The following is a 23,549-nucleotide window of genomic DNA, read 5'->3' as shown; positions in this document are numbered from 1 at the left end:
CTGTTTCCGTGTACTTGTTCCTTTTAATTATACCCTCTGCCTCTGTAATAATTTCTGGTATAGGTCCCACGTCCTCTACTGGAGTGTCCGCGACCTCGGCTTCCTCTATTTACCGAGAATGCTCGACCTCGACCTCGAGGATTATATTCAGTGCGAGCATAAGTCTCTCTGTAAGTAACCTGGTTTTCCACAAAAATGACAGTTAAAATGACTTTGTGTTGACGTTCTGGCTTCAGTTCGAAAAACATTTGAGCTGTTATTTGACGTTTCATTTGATTTTTCCTCGGCACTTTTAAGTTTAATCTTGCTTTTTAAGTAATCAACTGTTTTGTCTTTCTCTGGTAAAACATCTATCAATTCACCGATATGACTATAGTTTTGTGGCAGCGATTTCAACATATAGTTTAGTTTCTCCTGCTCCGTAATATCTGCACCTGCCTGTTTTAATTCATTTACTGTTTTTTCGAAATCGTCGAAAAATAAGGTCACGTCTTCATAGTTTTTCAATTTTACGGTTTCGAGATTATGTCGGCACACTATTTGCAAAGCCGTCGACTTTTTTAAATACATCTCATCAAATTTTTTCATTATTTCGTACGCGGTATCTAAATTGCTAATGTATTCTAATATTTTATTCGATATTGCGCTATATATATAGTTAGTCGCTTGAATATCGCGGTCATCCCATTTTTTATCGTCGGTTTTCAACTTAGCTCGCATAGTTACATCTCTGCACTTTTTAAATTGTAAAAACTTTAGTATACGTATCTTCCAATTACTGTAGGCTGCTCCATCAAAAATTGGTATATTTATATCACTACTCTTCGCTGCCATCGCTTCTTTATATCTCTTTATAATCTTCGAACATAAATTATTTATTTTACATCACTATCTTAACAACCACGCTCTGCTACCATGTAAATATACTGAATTAAACTGTTAACATTATTTCTAATATATTTATTTAGGTAAAAACATATTTATAAAAGGAAACATATTTTCCATGACAATAGAAGAAAAATCAAGAAGAACGATGTTTGAATTCATAAACCAAAGACAAGAATAAAAGCAAATAGGATTGTTGCCATTGTAAATGTACATTATATTAACAATTATAATTACCCAGTCGTCCACTATCGTCTTAAAACCTGTTCGAAATACCTTTCAGCAATGATTAAAGCTTTATAACTAATAAGGCCCTGCATTTCATAGTGTTTCGTCATAACGATGCGTACGATATTAGATGGATTACCTACGCACGGGACACTTGCTACCGCAGTTATGACTGCGGGCTTGGCCAATTTATTTTAATTTAAAACAAAAATAATTACAAAGTGACACAGTTCTACTTCAGTACATATTTTACAAGACTTATGGAACTGTACTGCAGATACGGTACATATTGATCATAAAATGATACGTAATAGCCATATATCCTACGGGAAATACATCTTTAACCCTTTAACTTCGCCTTTTCATCAGTTGGTATATGGTTGGTATAGTTTGTTTAGTTTTTGTGGTAGATGAATGAAAGATGTTTATTCCGTTGTTTTTATCTAATAATTAGTATTGTTTTTATTTACAAAGAACTTGTCATTTGTGATACTAAAGAGGATATAATAAGATAGAGCGGTACTGTCATAGTAGATTTTGTAACCACAGTAAATTCACTGCTATCTATCGACACACTTTAAAACTAAAAATGAAGATTTATAAAAATACGATAAAATGTATTTAAATATGGATAAATGATTTTTTTTATTTGCATTAATAATAATAATAATAATAATAATATTCTTTATTGTGCACAATGAAACATGATTAAATACAGCAAATTAACATAAAAACTAAGCAGCAACAGGCATTAATTATTTTTATGTTTTTGAGCCATGTTCTTTCACTGATATGCGTTAAAATTATTAAATAACAAACGAAACCGTCAACGCCATCTATACGACAGTCGAGAAGCGATTGAAATCAAGAAGCACCCCAGAAATTTTATTAGGGAAGAAGGTTTTAACTTATCGGCAATTTGGGGACCAGTGATCCAGAAGTTAAAGCCAAGGGATCTACCTATATTTTCGGATGTGTGCGCGGATGTTGTGAGTGTTGTGTGTCGGACTATTGACAATAATTAACTTTTATGTGTAGTGGGTGGTTTGAAAATGTGATGTCTACCTCAAACTTTAAATGCACTTTTCGTGGGGTAGTCACACCAATCTCTGTTTTGACATTTTGTTGGGACGTCAGTTAGCCGCAACCACGACCAGTGAAACCTGTGTCGAAACGTCGGTAAATAAAGGTAACAAAATAAATTCGCGATAGACCCGTTTCTAAATGTGATTTAATATGTGTTCAAACCGCGAAAGTTTTAAATGTTATATACGACACTAGGGCAAAGCTAGTAGCGCCCTCTGATCGAGAATCAAATTTTCTTGATTTTCGAGGCACGTTTTTTCCTTAGACTGTATCCATCTATTACAGAGTTATATCTATCTTTGGTGATACCCTCCGGCCGTTTTAGCAACCAACTTTTGCAACCAGTTGTTGACAAAGAATCCTGTTACGCAACTAGTTGCCCAACAATAAAATCTATTCCTGAACCAAAACTAACGTAGATGACAGTGGAGTTTCGCAACCAGTACTGTTTCTTAAAAAAAATCCTTAGCAACTTAACTAGCACACATCCATCCATCTCGCTCACGCAAATCCATCTCGCTCACGCTTACGCTCAATATAAGAGTGAGAGAAGAACACGAACCTACTGGGACTTAACATAATTTGTTATCTATACCTAATATCTAAGAGGCTGTAGGGCTCTAGCGCCTATGGGCCCTTGGTTAAAGATAAAGATTATTTGATTTAATAACAAACATGTTTACCTAATCCGGTTCCAGTAAGTAGATTAGTGATATGCAGGTCCATGTCGCCTATGCGGTCGATCTCTACGCGGACGTCGACGGCGGCGGTGGCGCAGTGCCGCGCCACGCGCGTCGTCTGCGCGTAGTCTCGCAGCGTGAGGTTCCATCGTCCGGAGCGCGCCCACTCTGCTCCCGCTCCCAACACCCCGCTCTGCCAAATAACCAGCATCGGAATAAATGATTTTTGAGTACCTAAGGCAATAAAGTTTTAGGATCAATTTTCAAATGAGTATTTTTTGCTTTCCCAAGGCTATAATTCCAAATACATTGAACGAACTGTATCGTTATGGGTATATTTTATGTTATAAACTAATAAAAATATATACCTACTTATGTTCCTTAAGTATGTATTGTTTGTGATAAAATCGAATTTGAAACCCTAAAAACGGCGAAATCTACCGCTATTTCGCGTGTCCCACGTGCGGTTTAGTTCGGATAAAAATCATAAGTTTGGATGTAGTCAACGTATTATCAAATACTTGATATTTTTATATAGAAAATTATTTAGAGAATCAGTTTAATTATTTATAAAAAATAATGCGTTATTTATTAAAACCAGGAAAACCTTTTTGTTGTTGTCCCGCGCGGCACTATTTTTGTATGACTCAAGGATACCTCCCTAAATCTGGTTTGTCTATTGATCTACCATTACATTTTAATTAAGGATACAATTGTACATTACTTGGCCTTCTATCTTCAACGGTAGTGGACACAGAAACGGTATTTTTGACCGAAGAACAGTTAATCTTTTCGAACGACGTATTTTGGTACGGCCACTAGGACATTTGTATGGGTGCCTATTTATTGATATACAATTGAAATAAAAGTGTGTTTCATTATAATACAAGTTAGCAATATGGTGTACCTAACAATGTTGTGTTTGGGTAAAGGCACTAGTGCTCAGCCATGCACTGTTCTTGCTTATTTTTGGCTGTTATTATCAAACCTTTTCTAATTTTCATGTCAAAAGTAGGTGATATTATAGATTGATAAACTAATAATTGAAAAAATGTTTCATTTTTAAAAGAACTATCTAGCATGAACCACAAGACTACTTCAAAAAGTGCTGTCTTCTGACATGAAGGATCATGTGATATGCGCCATTTTTTTTGGAGTGCCCCATGGTATTTTGATAAGTCGTTAACAGCCGAATTATGATATCTTGTTAAATGAATTTGGACTGCATCACATGATTAATACTTATTCTATCTGAAAAAAGTAAAAAATTAATATAAATCTTTATAAAGGTAACATTTTTAAGGCGGCTGACTATTGGGAACTACTTTTTTGTATGAAATCCAATAATCTGCCTCCTTGGCTGACTACTGGGTTTATGGCAGTAATTTTGAAAAGGTCGTAAACCCAGAAGTCAGCCGGGGGAGGCTGACCATAGGAATGTAAAAACTTTAATAATTCTTATAGGCCAATTACGTAATATGGTGATTTTAATGTTTTCCCGACCGCAGCTGCACTACCGCTCCGACACGTCGGTGTTATTGTCAATTTCTATAGTAAAATTAATGACAAGGCCGACTGCACGTAGCATGACCATTTTTGCGTATTTAGTGTATTATTGCAACTGCGGCTGCAGACCGCACGTCAAGTCTGTCACCTGCACTGTTTTTTTTTTTTAATTTATTACGAGCACTGGCAACTTGGCCATCAGCTCAAACATAAAACACAAAAGTAATTATACAGCTTATACCTAAAATCTAACTAATACACAATACAATGTGAAATGAATCTAAAAGTTAGTACATTTTACATACATTTTTTGGTTATTTCAATCATTTACAGACTGCCAATAGTGTGAATAACAAATTCATAGATTACAGGATATAATTGTTGATATTTCAAAAGGCCCTCAACGGAGCTTGGCAGAACTCGCAAACCTGTATCCAGACACATGGCAACAAACAATAGCCTTTGTAAATTAAATAAAGGACAATGGAAAAATATATGTTCGAGTACTGAAATGTCTTTGGGTCACAGATATTAGTAGTTCTAAGCAAAGAGGATATAACCACCACGTTCTAAAAAGGAGCTTATTACACCCAAGGAATCGGCAAGGATATGCAACCCCGATGGTACAGTCGCCATATATCGGGTCAGCCAAGGAGCTTATAAATATCTGAACACGCCTTTATTGTCAAGGCGCTAGAGTGCATGTTCAGATATTTTTAGCACCTCGGTCGCTCCGATATATCTGATGGCAACTGTCCCTACTGTAAACTTTTTTGCTAATCTATATTGAGCCATATCACAGAGCCAGTTAGGAAACTAGAATGATAGGTCCGAAAAAGAGAGCGTCAAATTCGGAAGTTAACTAGTCTGGCAAACGCTTCGAGCAACACCGGCTTCCGACACGTCGGAAGGGAGTGATGGTGGAAAGCAGTGATTAAAGAATAGGCATTAGTTGATGCTATAATAAAGTATATTAATTTTAGAGAGAATTGTTACATGTTATGCCATTGATATTAAAACATCAAAATGAAAAAACAATGTTCCTTTATATGTCACATTCAAATATGACCATAGACAGTCCTGCAGCCAGCACCTTCCAACACCTTCTCCTGATGGATGCTCATGTGGCTGCGGTATGGCACTATCCACACATTAACGTTTCACAGTGTCTAGCAAACTTCACTTTAGCCAATGGTTTTGTCATTATGTCTGCTAACTGTACTTCTGTCGGGCAGTAGCTTATATCAATCAACCCTTGCACGAAGTATTCGTGTATGAAATGGTATCGTACATCTATATGCTTCGATCTTTTGTTACAGGAACCAGATTTGACAAGCTGTATCGAACTTTGGTTATCGACATGCAGATTTACTTTTACTTCTGTTTCTGTAATAATTTGAGGTATTTTAGGTATAACGCTTCTTTACAGCATTCTGCTGCAGCAATAAATTCAGCTGCAGTAGATGAAAGGGCCACTATGGGTTGTCTCTTGGATGCTCATGAAACAGGTCCATTTGCTATCATAAGTATTGAGCCAGATGTGCTTCGTCTCGTCTTCGGGTCTCCCGCATAATCAGAGTCCGAGTAAGCATTTATAATTTCCAACGGGCTATTTCTTTTAAACAGTATGCCCTTCTCTTTAGTTCCAACTAAATATCTGAATACCCTCTTCACTTTGATGACATCTTGTTTAGTCGGGTTTTCAAAATTTCTGCTTACTAAATTGACAGCCTGTGCAATGTCAGGTCTCGTTCTGGTCGATAGATACAGAAGACTCCCCACTGCCTCTCTATAAGGGTATTCCTTCTCCTGGGGAGTTTCCATTTATTATTCAAACATACGAATGGATAAAAAATTGAACCACGAGAGAAGCGAATGGTTTAAAATTTAGAATATTGACAGTTGCTGGGGTCTTAAGGCATGAGGGTTAAACAAACTTTGTTACAGTGCAACACGTAATTTTTCATCACACCAATATGAGGAAACTATTTATTATTCAAATTAATTTATTAAAAGTTCTTTATATCGGCCAAGGTGAGGGAAATAGCTTTCTTCATAAAGGATTTCTTGTCTCGCCCGTCAAGTTTTATATGGATGGTGCAACCCTGCCTGCAACCTGCAACCGGACCTGCAATTTATTTGTGTTTCAGTTTCAAATAGGAAACTGGACAATATGAAGTGTAAATTGCGCAATTACTTATAGCTCTTCCTCGCGCTGGCCCTCACGGCGTAGAGGAGCGTCCCCCGGGTGGTGGATGGGGGAACGGTCGGTAGTACAGCCTAGCTACACTACCAGGCTAAGTCTAGTAGACTCGCTAACCAACGAAGGGTGTGGTCCTCCGGCATTCTGGGGGTTGTGCGGCGGGTTAACAGCCCTCCCACGTAAAAAACTATTGTTACGAGACCAACACGAAATAATAACCGGACTGATTCCAATACCAACGATCCCAGGCAAGGCTTAATGGAACTCCGATTAGCTTCGTGGAATGTACGTTCCCTTTTCCGTCCCGGAGCCCTTTACCAAGTAAGCAACGAATTGCACAGATATGGAATGGGAGTAACTAGATAATAAAGCAGTATTATTCTATAGTGGTAGTGACACTGGTAGGCACAGTCATGGCACGGGATTTATGGTGTCGAGAAGGATAATAGGCAATGTAATAAGATTCGATGCCGTCTCGGATAGAATATGCGTGCTCCGTATTAAAGGGAAATTCAGCAACATCTCGATAGTTAATGCGTATGCCCCGACAGAGGTTACAGACGAGACTATTAAAGATGATTTTTATGACAACTTGGAATCAATATATGATCGACTGCCGTCCTACGATACAAAGATACTAGTAGGAGACTTTAACGCACAAGTGGGCCGGGAAGATATCTTTTTGCCAACAATAGGAAAGCATAGTAAACATGACAAGTCAAACGATAATGGTGTTCGACTCATTAGCTTCGCATCATCTAAAGCCATGGTAATTAAAAGCACTATGTACCCGCACAAAGATATCTATAAGGGGACCTGGAAATCCCCTGACGGTAGAACCGTTAACCAGATAGATCACGTGTTAATAGATAATCGTCATAAGACCACTATTTTGGATGTGCGAACATTTCGAGGAGCCGACTGCGACAGTGATCACTACTTGCTAGGCGTCAAAATTAAAGTTAAGGTGAAGGTCGACAGAATAAAATACAACAAGAGTGAAGACCCCATTAATGTAGATAGTCTTAAAGATAAACAAATTAGAAATACTTTTCAACTCGAATTGAGAAATAGTTTCGATGAGTTAGCGTTAGATGTCAGTATTGATGAGAAGTGGGAACGTATAAGAGATATTGTAAAGAACACCGCAGTGAAGGTTCTTGGACGGAAAAAGAGGAAAAAGAAAAGGAAGTGGCGGAACCAAGATTGTGACAGTATTATAAGGGAAAGGACAAGATACAAAATGTTGTCTGAGCAGGACGAGCTGTGGAAAGATAAATACGAGGAAGTGCGAGTGGAAGCCAGAAAAGTTATGAGGAGAGCGAAAAGGATGCACTTAGACAATATAGTCCGGGAAATGGTGACTCTGATTAGAGCAAACGAGTCAAGGAAGTTCTACAAAGAAGTAAAATCTTGTAAGAAAGGTTATCAACCCACAACTCAAGTGCTAGAAGACGTAGAAGGCAACCTGGTCACGGATGGCGAAGAAATAAAAACCTGCTGGCGTAATTACTTTCAGGCGCTACTGAACTGCCCTCCGCTCGTCGAGCGCATACCCAGGACCACAGAGGATAATGAGGACGAGATAGTGGCACCCCCGAGCTTTGATGAGGTCCGACAGGCAATAATGAGACTTAAGAATAACAAGGCGCTGGGCTTCGACGGTCTGCCCTCAGAATTGTGGAAGTACGGTGGAGGAACAGTGCAGTCCAGGCTATTTGAGCTGATACTAAAAGTTTGGGAGGCGGGGACCCAACCGCTTGAGTGGAACACGGGAGTCATCTGTCCTGTTCATAGAAAAGGATGCAAGAAAAGATGTGCGAACTACCGGGGTATAGCATTGCTTCCAACTGCACATAAGGTGTTGTCATACGTACTCCTCAAAAGGCTGGAACCGTACGCGGAAAAGATTCTCAGTGATTATCAGTGTGGGTTCCGTCGAAATCGCAGTACGGTTGACCAGATTTTCCTCTTAAAACAGATCATGGAGAAGAGATGGGAATATGCACAATCTGTACACGTAATGTTCGTAGACTTCGCTAAGGCATACGACAGCATAGACAGGGACTCTTTGTACACCATACTGAGGAACTTCAACATCCCTAACAAGTTAGTCACCATGGTTGAGGCTGTAACGCGGGTCAGTAATATGAAAGTACGGGTACAGGGCGATCTGACGGATGCGTTTTCGGTGGACACAGGGTTAAAACAGGGCGATGCTCTATCGCCAATGCTTTTTAATTTAGTGCTGGAGCACGTCCTCAGAAAAGTTCTAGATTTGGAAGTCGGACTAGAGCTGAATGGAAAGCATATGGTAGTGGGGTATGCAGATGACCTGGCTCTTTTGGGTAGTAGTAGAGCAGGGGTCCAGGTGGCGACTAAGACCCTTGAGACTGAAGCGTTGAAAGTAGGCCTACGTATAAACCACGGTAAGACCGAGTATCTCCACATGCGACGTTATAAACCCGATCGAGGCAAACCTGCAGATCTACATGTCGGAGAGACCGTGTTTAAAGGGGTGGCCAAATTTAAGAGCCCGGTTACGATTTTAGTCGCAAAAATGTAAAGTTGATAGATTTCTTCTGTGAAATTGTACACCTTTTGTTACCTAATTGAAATAACAAGTACTGGTTTCTATTAGCACGACTTCTTATCTCTAGGTTTATCAGATCATTTTTTTGAAAAAAGGCTTACTAAATTAGTAATGATTTTTTTTCTGATGGACGTTTAGGTAAACGCGTGTAAAGCACTGACTTTGATGCTCTTATTTGTAAATTTCGTAAAGTTTGGACTGCTAAAAATGGTAAATTTGTATTACACATATTCTGTACTCTAGGTTTATCAGATTACATTGTTGTTATATGACTTAGAGTTCGAGGAAATGAAAGTTAAACGAATTCAATTTTCTCCAGAAATGACCTCAAAACAAGTGACAATTTCTCCGAAAATCTACTTATTTTCGACGTAGATTGCATACTCAAATAATCTGCAATGTTTACTTAAACTGTTGCTGTACTTCATTTTATTTAAATTGCAACTTTTATTTTCTGACGATTTTTTAAAAACTTCCCCTTTTTCTGTTATAACATCGGTGACACGCGCTCGCGGCCTCAGTCCCGCGCGGGAGCTGGTAGAGGCAGGACGTTTGTTGATCGGCTTCGCACGTTGCATCGACGACGACGAAGTTATTTATCATTGTGTGCGTCGCTCGCCGTGTAAAAAGTTATATTTGTTTGCGTGTTTGGCTGTACTGTGTGCGTGTAAATTGCGACCAGAAACTTTAATCCTTGGGTTGTAAGTACTTGTTTATTAACCGCCTTCAAAAAAAAGGAGGTTCTCAGTTTGACCCGTATGTTTGTATGTATGTTTTGATGCGGTTTTTAGAAAAGTGTTTGTTACATTCTGGAGAAGGTTTTAGTATACATAGAGCTGAGCTGATGCTGAACCCTGGCTGTACCTAGTGGAACGCAGGTTTAGTGCAACATAGGCACACGCTGTTTTGGTCTGTCTTGATGAGCAATTAGGAGAGCAGTACCCAAGATGGAGCTGATGCTGAACCCTGGCTGTACCTAGTGGAAATCAGGTTTCGTGCAACATAGGCACACGCTGTTTTGGTCTTCCGACACGTCTTGATGAGCACTTGGGAGAGCAGTACCCAAGATAGAGCTGATGCTGAACCCTGGCTGTACCTAATGGAACGCAGGTTTGGTACAACATAGGCACACGCTGTTTTGGTCTTCCGACACGTCTTGATGAGCAATTAGGAGAGCAGTACCCAAGATGGAGCTGATGCTGAACCCTGGCTGTACCTAGTGGAAATCAGGTTTCGTGCAACATAGGCACACGCTGTTTTGGTCTTCCGACACGTCTTGATGAGCACTTGGGAGAGCAGTACCCAAGATAGAGCTGATGCTGAACCCTGGCTGTACCTAATGGAACGCAGGTTTGGTGCAACATAGGCACACGCTGTTTTGGTCTTCCGACACGTCTTGATGAGCAATTAGGAGAGCAGTACCCAAGATAGAGCTGATGCTGAACCCTGGCTGTACCTAGTGGAAACCAGGTTTCGTGCAACATAGACACACGCTGTTTTGGTTATTCGACACGTCTTGATGAGCAATTAGGAGAGCAGTACCCAAGATGGAGCTGATGCTGAACCCTGGCTGTACCTAGTGGAACGCAGGTTTGGTGCAACATAGGCACACGCTGTTTTGGTCTTCCGACACGTCTTGATGAGCAATTAGGAAAGCAGTACCCAAGATGGAGCTGATGCTGAACCCTGGCTGTACCTAGTGGAAATCAGGTTTCGTGCAACATAGGCACACGCTGTTTTGGTTATTCGACACGTCTTGATGAGCAATTAGGAGAGCAGTACCCAAGATGGAGCTGATGCTGAACCCTGGCTGTACCTAGTGGAACGCAGGTTTGGTGCAACATAGGCACACGCTGTTTTGGTCTTCCGACACGTCTTGATGAGCAATTAGGAGAGCAGTACCCAAGATGGAGCTGATGCTGAACCCTGGCTGTACCTAGTGGAAATCAGGTTTCGTGCAACATAGGCACACGCTGTTTTGGTTATTCGACACGTCTTGATGAGCAATTAGGAGAGCAGTACCCAAGATGGAGCTGATGCTGAACCCTGGCTGTACCTAGTGGAACTCAGGTTTCGTGCAACATAGGCACACGCTGTTTTGGTCCTCCGACACGTCTTGATGAACACTTAGGAGAGCAGTACCCAAGATAGAGCTGATGCTGAACCCTGGCTGTACCTAGTGGAACTCAGGTTTGGTGCAATATAGGCACACGCTGTTTTGGTCTTCTGACACGTCTTGATGAGCAAATGGGAGAGCAGTACCCAAGATAGAGCTGATGATGAACCCTTGCTGTACTAAGTGGAACTCAGGTTCATTTATTGTTATCAGAACTTCCACCCCCTTTTAACGCCCAGTACCTTCTGCATGTTAAACGTGTGGTAGCTCTGGTCAGGTGCCTGCTTCATCTGGCAGCCCTCCAGGTGTTCCAGGTCTTGAAGAACTTAACCTGCCTACAGCATACTCTACCAACTTCAGATTAAAAGAGTTTTACCCCTGATCCGATGCGTCCAGCAGCACTCCAGGTGTTCCAGGTTTTGAGCTGTCTCCGTCATACACTACCCACAACACGTTGAGCGAGTGTTACCCACCCTTTGCCCTTGACCCTTTGCACTCAGCAGCACTCCAGGTGTTTCAGATCTGGAGCTTTCCCCATCATACACTACCAGCGGCACGTTGAGCGAGTGTTACCCGTTACCCCTGACCCTTTGTACCCAGCAGCACTCCAGGTGTTCCAGGTCTGGAGCTTTCCCTATCATACACTACCAGCAGCACGTTGAGCGAGTGTTACCCCTGACTCTTTGCACCCAGAAGCATTCCAGGTGTTCCAAGTCTTGAGCTGTATCCATCGTACACTACACACTACCAGCGGCATGTTGAGCGAGTGTTACCCCTGACCCTTTGCACCCAGCAGCACTTCAGGTGTTCCAGGTCTTGAGTTTTCCCCATCATACTCTACCAGCGGCACGTTGAGCGAATGTTACCCCTGACCCTTTGCACCCAGAAGCACTCCAGGTGTTCCAGGTCTTGAGCAGTATTCATCGTACAACCAACCACACGTTGAGCGAGTGTTAGAAGAGTGGAGAAGAGAATAGGATGACTTTGGAAATAAAAATTATTATCACCCTTCCCAACGATTAAGACTATCTCCATAATATCAAATTCCATCCAAATCGGTTTTATTGGATCCCATACAAATTTCCATTACCCCCCCCCCCCGTTTCTGGGGTAAAACCTATCCTATGTCCTTCCCCAGGACTCAAACTATGTCCATACCTCATTTCATCTTAATCGGTTCAGCGTTTATTGATTCCCCATACAAATTTCCACCCCCTTAAAGGGTGAGTTCTTGAATAAAAAGTATTCTATGTCCTTCCCCGGGATTCAAACTATCTGTATACCAAATTTCAACAAAAGGCTAGTTTCCCCTCTGGGTTGGAACGTTGGAAAGTCAGATCGCAGTCGCTTGCGTAAAAACTAGTGCCTACGCCAATTCTTGGGATTAGTTGCCAAGCGGACCCCAGCAGACTTCCATGAGCCGTGGCAAAAAGGCTGGGATAACGCGAATAAGATGATTATATATATATATATATATAAGATATTGCCTTAGTGCAAATCATTATCATCATGCTATATAATTTGTATGTATTATATGAATACATAGGTAAATTGTTAAGAGTAATAAACGATTATATCAAATTTACCGAAAGTTTTATTTTAACCTAATTAAAGTTATAAAGTGACGCATAATGTTGCGAAAGTATCAATATAGTTTAGCCGGTCGCGTTATTTCAAGCGGCGGCCGGCGTTCGGTTACTGTGTAAAAGTCGTATCTTCGCGCGTTTTCAAATCGACTACGGGCTCTTAAATACCTAGGTTGTACGATCAACGACAACAATACCCGTGACGAGGAAATCGACATTGGTGCAGCTCTGCACAAAGTCTTGGTGTCCAGGCTTCTTAGCAGAAACACTAAGATCCGAATTTACAAGACCGTAATCCGACCTATTAACATACGGATGTGAAGCCTGGACGCTAACTTTGAAGGAGGAAAGTAAGCTGCTGGTGGCTGAGAGGAAGATTCTCCGCAAAATCCTCGGTCCAACGCAGAGACCCGATGGCAGTTGGAGAATCCGCAAAAACGCCGAAATTGAACAATTAGTTGCTGAACCAAACATCATTGGTGTGACAAAGGCGCAAAGGCTTCGGTGGCTCGGCCATCTGGAGCGAATGGGAGACGATCGGGCGGTGAAAAGAGCGTTTGAGGAAAAACCGACGGCACGCCGCCCAGTCGGGCGACCTAGGTACCGATGGGCGGATGTGGTGGACGCTGATCTGCGCGAGCTCCAGGTCCAAGACTGGCGAGAAACTGCACAGGACCGGGATCAGTGGCGAACTGTCGTGTGGGAGGCCAAGACACACTTTGGGTTGCTGCGCCAGAGGAGTAAGTAGTAAGTAAGTAAGTACTTATAGCTCTTACAAATTATTTTATTTATTAATTATTTATTTATTTATCATACTTCACTGTTAGGTACCTAAATAGAGTAAAATTGGCTTAATATGGACACTTAAAAAGATATTAGACCCGATAAAAGAGCCTACCTGGCATGGTTTTGAGGGGACGTTTATTATTACAGACTTCTAAATCCAGCCGCACGTTTCTGACGGCCGAGTAGGTACCTATACGTGATGCAGGTGGATCCCCCTCCCCCTCCCCGTATATATCACGAATTCCATGAGTCCCGTTTCCGTCGGATTGCTGTGTGCGGTGGTCACGCATTTAGGCAAGAGGATGGGGAAGAAAATTTCACATTGTGAACTTACCTTAATGTTAAGAATATGTTTTCCTCTGCATTAATTTCATTTGAGTAATTTGATTGTATTTCGTCAATTATTAAGTCTCATTCAATCTTGAATTGCTTTTCATTAAATCGGCAATATTCCCTGAATCACCAAACGATCACTATTAAATATCAGATTTTTTATTAATATTGCGTAGCTGCCTTGACTCTGACAGAAAGGCAAACTGGTCTTCTTTTTCATGTAGCATGTAGCATTATCGTCACTCGCTTCTTCTCGTAAAAAATACAAAAGTAAATTAGTATTTTATTTGTACGTCTGACATTATATGACTTGACATTGACAAGCCATCAACGAACGCTGTCGCGACTGCACGCCGCAACAGCCGCAGTCGTGCTGCTACAGTAGTGCTGCCCCGCGGTAACGTCGCAACTGCAGTGCAGCGGCAGTCAAAAATGGACAGTCACCTAAAGTTAAACTGAATACATATATTTAAAAGAAATCCATCGGAAATTTTCTTTTACATTTAGGTATTTTGAGACGGACGATATGACTCAGTCATTAAGACATTCGGCCATTTTACGGCATTTTGGGACTAAGTTTTAAATTTAGGACATACGAATATAATGGCATTATGATACTTAGGTACAATGAAACCAAAGCTGAAATCCCACCAAAAACATTCACGTTAAATGTTGCTAAGACGAGACTATCAGAAAGTTATCAGATCTCATGTGAGAGAGAGATCTCTACACGCCCTAACTCTATAAGCCCTAACTTCACAAACTACACTTTAGTCAAAATATATGGCTTGGCCGTTTCGTTATTACAAGAACTATTGTATAACAAAAAAGTAATGAACAGTGAATAAAATTTCCACTTTACGCCCATCCATGTGAATGTGACGATAGTGAAATTGCCAAGCCATATTTTTGACTAGTGTAGTTTGTGAAGTTAGGGCTTATAGTGTTAGGGGGTGTAGAGTAAGCAGGGGTTGCATCCCCATATCCCTTAGCCCATATAATCTTAAAAATATAACATTAGAGCTAAGAATATTGTAATTCTTGTCCTCTATGAAAAATAAACAGTTTATTTTTTTTTGTTAGGAGCTTGACTACATGAGATCTGATAACTTTTTGACTCGTCTTGGCAGCATTTTATATGAATATGTTTTGGTGGGATTCTATTTATTTTGCCAAGGATCAGTAGATGAGTCGGACAGCGCCACAGATTTAACAATGACAAAGTATGGAAATGTGGCGCAGAGTTAGTTTATACGGTACTCTATCTAAAACGAATAAAGTCGATAATGGGTTGCTCTATTTAATAATTTAATAAATTTGCGCACCACTACGAGTGCTTCCACAACTAAACCTTACTCATTAAACCTTGCTCATCTCACGTTAGGGAGGCGCGTAGCGGCATTTGCCGTAAATACAATGGTTGACTTACTTAAGTATTAGGCCTTCGGTACTTATCGCCTCAGTTGAGAGGTAGATCTAGGCTTACCTAACCTTACCTTGAATTCATATTGTCCCTCTAAGTACTTTTCTGGGAAATACTGCGAATAGATAATAGACGCGTTTGCCCAGTTCGTCCTGAAACATACGTGATGCTAGTTACATAAGTAATATAAGTAGGTATGTAAATGACTTTGAAAAACAATGTTTTATAGCCACAACTATTGGCATATTTATTTTATTATTATTTGTATGTCTTTTCACGGAACAATGGTGTTCCAGACCTTTGGGAGGCGTGCGCGGAGCCGAAGCAAACACGTAGAGGCCCTTTCGGCTTTAATGAAATGTAAGGGGTACACCGAGCGGATGCTGCCCTTGCCCGTGTCATGGGACGCACGCAGAGGCAGCACCCGCCAGGGTGTAAGGACTATTGGGAGTTGATGGAATCTCTAAAATGAACTAGGTTATTGCTGAGCTATGGGATAAAAAAACCGGACGCCTGCCTAATAATTAATTATTATTAGGGAAATCGATAAGTAACGAATATTTTAAATATTTAGCATTTGACGATTTGGCACAGTCAGCAGAACTAGTTAGCAATGTAGATGTACGGTAAGTGCCTACCTCAGTAGTATAAATACTTACATGAGATTATGTGTAGCCTTTCAACCGGCCACTTATTACTTACTATTACTACTTCTACTGCTTCATGTAAAGTATCCAATCAGTAGTCCGTAAAAGTTTCACGTGAGCTAAAAGTAACTTGAAATTGGTACTCGCTTGAATTTAGTAACGGTAGATTGAGTCCAGCCATATTCATAAACATCACGTAAAATGATAGTGTATTTAAGTCCAAGTATTGTACGTGTTTGCTTGACTTCCTTCGCCGTGTGGGGATCAAAAGATGCGACGCCAATTTCCGGTATACCTAAAATAAACGTAAAGTAGGTAGTTACCTAAACCAATATTATTTTTGTGTTGTGCGTTTGTACGAAAACTCTGATTTCTACGTGTGCACGAATGCCCTTGAGGTGTTAAAGTGACGAACGACACCAAACCTTAAATATACTTACCTACGACAATTTATAATACCCATCTGTCAATGCCAATACGACATCTATTCCACCGAAACGAACAGTTATAATGCACTAGCTGTTGCCCGCGACTTCGTACGCGTGGATTTGTATGTTGTTGGTCAAGTCCCGCACTCACAAAAATATTTAATCTCCATACAAACTTTCAACCCCTTTTTCAACACCATGGGGGATGAATTTTTAAAAACACTGAAATTAGTTTTCTTGTTTTTTAATAGAATACCTTTTTGCAAAGTTTTAAGTTCCTAGCTTTAAATAAAATTTGAACCCCAAGACAAACTTTCATCCCCTTTTAACCCCCTTAGGGGTTGAATTTCCAAAAAAGCCGAAATCCCTTTTTTATCGTCTATTATGCATTTCCAAGAAGTTTCAAAGCATTTGTAATGGATACAAACTTTCAACCCCTTTTTATGGATGAATTTTAATAATCTCTGTTTTCTAATAATATGCCCATATACAAAGATTCAAGTCCCGCACTTGAAAAAATTTTTGATCTCCATACAAACTATCCCCTTTTTCACTACCTTAGGGGATGAATTTTCAAAAACGCTGAAATTATTTTTCTTTTATTTTAATAATATATCTTTTCCCCAAGTTTTAAATTCCTAGCTTAAAATAAAACTTGAACCCCGTGCAAACTTTTATCCCCTTTTTAACCCCCTTAGGGTTTGAATTTCACAATATAATGTAACCTGTTGTGCAAATTTCAACTTTCTAGCTTTTGTGGTTTCGCCTCTGCGTTGATGAGTCAGTCACTAAGTCAGTCAGTCAGTCAGTCAGGCACACGAGCATTTATATATATAGATTATGCAAGCATTTCTCCAACTCACCTCGCTTAAAATAAGGTCTCAGATCATTAAGAGCCTGTTTCATGCAATCATCGAATTGTGCCGATTGCTTCTTGCACTTTGAAAATATTTTTTCTGAAATTTTAATTATCAAGAATCAGTACCTACGGTGAAACAGTTCAAACTTTAGCTGTGTAAACATCGTCGCCCATCGTCATCAAACATCAATAAACAGCAAAAACCTAACCATTAGAAAATAAAAGATAATCAAAATGTATTCATTGTTTTTTATCCCTTATGTATGTATATTTTGGCCAGGATTTCTCTCTCCTCAGATGAGTTAATTATTAGGGTATGAGGTATTAACTTGAGTAGTTGTGGGTGCGACAGTGAAGCCTGTGCGAATACTTGGCGACATTAAGATGAGTTATTTATTAGGGTAAGCTTGAGTAGTTGTGGGCGCGACAGTGAAGCCTACGCGAATACTTGGCGACATTAAGATGAGTTAATTATTAGGATATGAGGTATTAACTTGAGTAGTTGTGAGCGCGACAGTGAAGCCTGTGCGAATACTTGGCGACATTAAGATGAGTTAATTATTAGGGTGTGAGGTATTAACTTGAGTAGTTGTGGGCGCGACAGTGAAGCCTACGCGAATACTTGGCGACATTAAGATGAGTTAATTATTAGGATATGAGGTATTAACTTGAGTAGTTGTGGGCGCGACAGTGAAGCCTGTGCGAATACTTGGCGACATTAAGATGAGTTAATTATTAGGGTGTGAGGTATTAACTTGAGTAGTTGTGGGCGCGACAGTGAAGCCTGTGCGAATACTTGGCGACATTAAGATGAGTTAATTATTAGGGTATGAGGTATTAACTTGAGTAGTTGTGGGCGCGACAGTGAAGCCTGTGCGAATACATGGCGACATTAAGATAAGTTAATTATTAGGGTATGAGGTATAAACTTGAGCAGTTGTGGGCGCGACAGTGTAGCCTGTGCGAATACTTGGCGACATTAAGATGAGTTAATTATTAGGGTATGAGGAATTAACTTGAGTAGTTGTGGGCGCGACAGTGAAGCCTGTGCGAATACTTGGCGACATTAAGATAAGTTAATTATTAGGGTATGAGGTATTAACTTGAGTAGTTGTGGGCGCTACAGTGAAGCCTGTGCGAATACTTGGCGACATTAAGATAAGTTAATTATTAGGGAAGAGGTATTAACTTGAGTAGTTGTGGGCGCGACAGTGAAGCCTGTGCAAATACTTGGCGACATTAAGATGAGTTAATTATTAGTTTTGATCTTATTTGTTTACAAGAAACATGGCTTATGGAGCATAACCTCTCTTTTCTTGGGAGTATAGATGACGGCTTTGCATTTACTGGCAAATCTGCTGTGGATTCATCGACCAAAATACATATAGGTCGACCGTACGGCGGAACAGCAATTCTGTGGAACCGAACGTCCTTCCCGTGTGTATCAGTGATTAAGTGTAATAGTGCGCGTTTATCGGCTATTAAGATATTACATAATGACCGCTCGGTGATTGTGATGTCAGTGTACATGCCAACGGACTCAACAGAAAATTTAATTGAGTTCACTCAATGTTTAGGTGAAATACACTCAATAATTGAAAATAATGACGTGGAATCAGTGTTTGTGCTCGGAGACTTTAATGCCCACCCCGGTGAGTTATTTTCCAATGAATTGCTAAACTTTTGTAGTGAACAATGCTGGGAATGCGTAGATATGCAGATATTATCAATGGACACATTTACGTACATCAGTGAAGCGCACGGCTGCAAGCGCTGGTTGGACCACTGTGTGGTGACTAATGCAGCGCGTCCCGCGGTACTTGGTGTCTCAGTGTTACATAACGTTTACTGGTCCGATCATTATCCATTGTTAATTGAATGCGATTATAATTTAGTTAAACCTAAAATTTGTACTCCTCAATTTACGCACAGTAAAGTAATTTGGGGTGAAAGAGACTGTATACAAATCGAAAACTATTCTAATTATTGTAACGCAAAATTTAAAAATGTCGATTTTCCTTCTGAGTTTTGTGACTGTGCCGATAAAATGTGTTGTAATGACTCGCACAAACAGGTTCTGAGAAATATGTACTTAGATATAATATTTGTTCTAAAGGAGGGTGCTGAGCTTAGTCATAACAACACAAATAGTCACAAAAAACGCAGGCACATAACGGGTTGGAATAGATATGTCAGCGATGCTCACCACGAGGCTCGGTTTTGGTACTTATGGTGGATATCGTACGGTAAACCAGCTTATGGGTATGTTTATGATAAGATGCACGAGTCGAAAAAGGTATTTAAATCGAGGCTTAAATTCTGCCAAGAGCACGAACACGATATTAAAATGGACATCTTAGCTAAAAATCATGCTAATAGGGATTTTAACAAATTTTGGAAAAACACCAATAAATTCAATATTAAGTCGAGTCTTCCGGTGAGCGTGGCTGGCATACACGAATTGGTCGGTATTGCTAACCCTTTTAAAGACCATTTTACTGTTACCTCACCGCTACCCCAGTCAACGGAGACGCTCGAGACGGAGGACCAAGTGGTGACTCCCAGTATAAGATTCTCAGCGAAGCAAGTGGCCGCTAAGATTAAAAACATGGTTAAGGGGAAATCTCCAGGCCATGATGGCCTCAGTGTCGAGCATCTCAGGTACGCTAGAAGTCACCTGCCTAGAATTCTATCTCTTTTCTTTAACATGTGTATTGGCCACAGTTAGTTGCCGGAGGATTTAATGCATACTGTTGTAGTTCCTATTGTAAAGAATAGAACGGGAGACGCTTCTGACATATCCAATTACAGGCCCATATCGCTTGCCACGATTGTGGCTAAGGTACTGGATGGTTTGCTTTGCGACGTGCTGGGAAAACACTTGAACATTCATGACGCTCAGTTTGGCTTTAGGCCGGGCTTATCTACTGAAAGCGCAGTGTTATGTCTCAAGCAGACTGTCCAGTACTACACCACTCGCAAGACGCCAGTCTTTGCCTGCTTCCTAGATCTGTCAAAGGCTTTTGACATGGTGGCATATGACAAGCTATGGCATAAGTTAAGAGACCATACCAGCGTACCTCGGGAGGTCACGGCTTTATTTAAGTATTGGTACGGCCACCAGTCGAATACTGTAAAATGGGCCGGCGTGCACTCTGAAGTGTATAGGATGGACTGCGGGGTGAGGCAAGGGGGGTTGAGCTCACCTAAGCTGTTCAATCTATACATGAACGAGTTAATCGAGGAGCTCAGCAGTACCTATGTCGGATGTCACGTGGATGGGGTGTGTGTTAATAACCTCAGCTACGCGGATGATATGGTGCTGTTGAGCCCCTCGGTTGGTGCACTACAGCAATTGGTGAAGATATGTGAATCATATGCAGTTGCCCATGGGCTAAGGTACAATACTTCGAAAAGCGAGGTAATGCAATTTAAAGCTGGGTCAAAATCATACAAAATGACACCTGTTGCCCTTTGTGGTACCGCTTTAAAAGTTGTACAGAAGTTCAAGTACCTTGGCCACTGGGTAACAGAAAACATGTCAGATAATGATGATTATGATGATATAGAGAGGGAGCGTAGGGCGTTGTGTGTTCGTAGTAACATGCTGGCCCGCAGATTTGCTCGTTGTAGTAATGAAGTGAAGCTAACGCTTTTTAAAGCATACTGTCAAACATTCTACACCTGCAATCTGTGGGTCAGTTTTACGAAGCGGGCATACAACGCCCTGCGCGTGCAATACAATAACGCGTTTAGAGTGCTGTTTGGGCTGCCGCGTTACTGCAGCGCGTCAACTATGTTTGCCGAGGCGCACACTGATAGTTTCGACGCAATACTTAGAAAACGGTGTGCGTCAATCAACCGTCTTCGCCACAGCCCAAACAGTATTCTAAACGTGCTGGCGCAGCGCTGGGACTCGCCTTTGTGCGCGCGCAGGGTGCGGCTGCACGCACCGCCGCAGGCCGCACCACGCCGTTTTTAATTTAAGTATTTTAAGTAGCTTATATGTTTGTTTTGTTTGTTTTTATTTTATTTTATTTTTATCACTAACATAGATTTATAAGTTTTGCTGTGCCTTATACTAACAATAATATGGATTTTTTATTCGAAAAAAAATAATAATAATTAGGGTATGAGGTATTAACTTCAGTAGTTGTGGGCGCGACAGTGAAGCCTGTGCGAATACTTGGCGACATTAAGATGAGTTAATTATTAGGGTATCAGGTATTAACTTGAGTAGTTGTGGGCGCGGATAGCAATGTAACGGACATGTATTTTACGGCAAACTGACATTTGATATATTTTTACGAGCTACCTACATTTACCAAAAAATACTAGTTCTATCTTGGGTACTGCTCACCCAAGTGCTTAACAAGACGTGTTGGATGTCCAAAACAGCGTGTGCCTATGTTGCACCAAACCTGAGTTCCACTAGGTACAGCCAGGGTTTAGCTTCTGCTCTATCTTGGTTACTGCTCTCCCAAGTGCACATCAATACGTGTCGGAAGACCAAAACAACGTGTGCCTATATTGCACCAAACCTGAGTTCCACTAGGTACAGCCAGGGTTAAGCATCAGCTCTATCTTGGGTACTGCTCTCCCAAGTGCTCGTCAAGACGTGTCGGAAGACCAAAACAGTGTGTGCCTATGTTGCACGAAACTTGATTTCCACTAGGTACAGCCAGGGTTCATCATCAGCTCCATCTTGGGTACTGCTCTCCCAATTGCTCATCAAGACGTGCCGGCAGACCAAAACAGCGTGAGCCTATGTTGCACCAAACCTGCGTTCCACTAGGTACAGCCAAGGTTCAGCATCAGCTCAGCTCTTTGTATACTTAAACCTTCTCCAGAATGTAACAAACACTTTTCTGAAAACCGCATCAAAGTCGGTATAGCCAAACGCGAGATTATACTCCACGTGGCTATAATATAGTATAGGTAGGTAGGTAGGTACTATGATTTAGGTATTAAAAAAAGTGTAAATAAGTTGTTACACACCTACCAAATAAACAGAACTTAAAAACAACAGGAAATAGTTATTTGTGCAACAAGAGAGGAAAGTTGATTTTTCTTGCGAGTGTTGATTTTGAGTCCCGATCAAGCGAAATCTTGAGCGTAGCGAGGGACTCAAAAACACGAGATGTAAAATAGCTTTGGTCTCGTGTAGCACAACTTTTCACCTCAGTAATGAGAACATATTTTTTATTTATTTTATTTATTGAGAAGTTCAACAGCGTTTACATTAAATACAAATAACATGAGAACTTAAGCATAGCCAATAACAGAACTCCCTGGAATTTATACAAAATGAAAATCATCTGTGGGTAGACTTGTGACTTGTGCTGTACAAGAATTGTAAATATAAGTTGTTGTAAATCTATAAGATACCAAGAAAAAGAGAAGAAAAATTAAAAATTAATAGTAACTGTAATCTGGAACATTTCCTAAAATATGTTAATAAAGTTCTAATTTTGCGTAAACAATAAATAAAAAAGTATCAATAAAAATTTACTAGCGAATCCATTAGTTTACATGCATTTATTGGGATTTAGTGTGTTTGTGTGTGCGTGTGTGTGGGTGTTTGTGTGTGAGTGGGTGTTTGTGTGTGAGTGTGTGTGTGTGTGTGACTACCAGGAAAGTTGCTTTGCAATTTGTGATTTGAAAACACGTCTCTGGAGGAGGAGAACGGGTCAATATTATGAAACGATTTATTATAGGTACGTGCGATTCTACTCAGGATAGAATTTTGGCCATAATTGGTACGATGACAGGGAATATGGAATAGTGTGGTGTGACGAGTACGGCGCGAGGGAGCGCGGAGCCCTATCTGTGACAGCAATCCAACGCAGTCTAGATGCCCGCTAAGAATATCGTGTCTGCTACAGTTCGCCGATTTTTAAGTGGATAATGTTATGAAATTTGCATCTATCCTCATACGTCTCAGGGATTTTTCTCAAGAAATAATTTAAGTACTTAGTAAATTTTTCTTGTATGTGCTCGATCCGGTGTATGTGAGTTATATAATGCGGAGACCACACAGTGCTAGCGTACTCAAGTATACTGCGCACATACGCGTAGTACACAGTTTTAATACAGGACAGGTCAGTCATAGGGCGGCATACTCTGAAGATAAAGCCAAGGCACCTAAATGCTTTATTTACTATTATATCTATATGTTCTCTCATAGTGA

General features: G+C 40.6%; 2 protein-coding genes across 4 annotated transcripts in view; one reads left to right on the top strand and one right to left on the bottom strand.

Annotated features, from left to right (window-relative positions):
* The window catches only part of LOC134754943 (uncharacterized), a 246,828-nt gene that overhangs the window by 168,849 nt on the left and 54,430 nt on the right, over window positions 1-23,549 (top strand). The window lies entirely within an intron of this gene.
* The window catches only part of LOC134754950 (uncharacterized), a 44,738-nt gene that overhangs the window by 18,594 nt on the left and 2,595 nt on the right, over window positions 1-23,549 (bottom strand). The window contains exons 2-5 of one of the 3 annotated variants that reach the window (XM_063691434.1): window positions 17,364-17,456; window positions 16,216-16,367; window positions 15,499-15,577; window positions 2,883-3,072 (exon numbers count right to left, since the gene is read on the bottom strand). In XM_063691434.1, the coding sequence (XP_063547504.1) occupies window positions 2,883-3,072; window positions 15,499-15,577; window positions 16,216-16,265 (319 nt within the window). In that variant the 5' untranslated portion in view covers window positions 16,266-16,367; window positions 17,364-17,456. The remainder of the gene's footprint in view (window positions 1-2,882; window positions 3,073-15,498; window positions 15,578-16,215; window positions 16,368-17,363; window positions 17,457-23,549) is intronic. The other 2 variants (XM_063691435.1, XR_010128986.1) reach the window with 2 other exon arrangements.

Source organism: Cydia strobilella, chromosome Z, assembly GCF_947568885.1.
Source record: "Cydia strobilella chromosome Z, ilCydStro3.1, whole genome shotgun sequence".
Taxonomy (NCBI): domain Eukaryota; kingdom Metazoa; phylum Arthropoda; class Insecta; order Lepidoptera; family Tortricidae; genus Cydia; species Cydia strobilella.
This window is presented reverse-complemented; position numbering and strand designations above follow the sequence as displayed.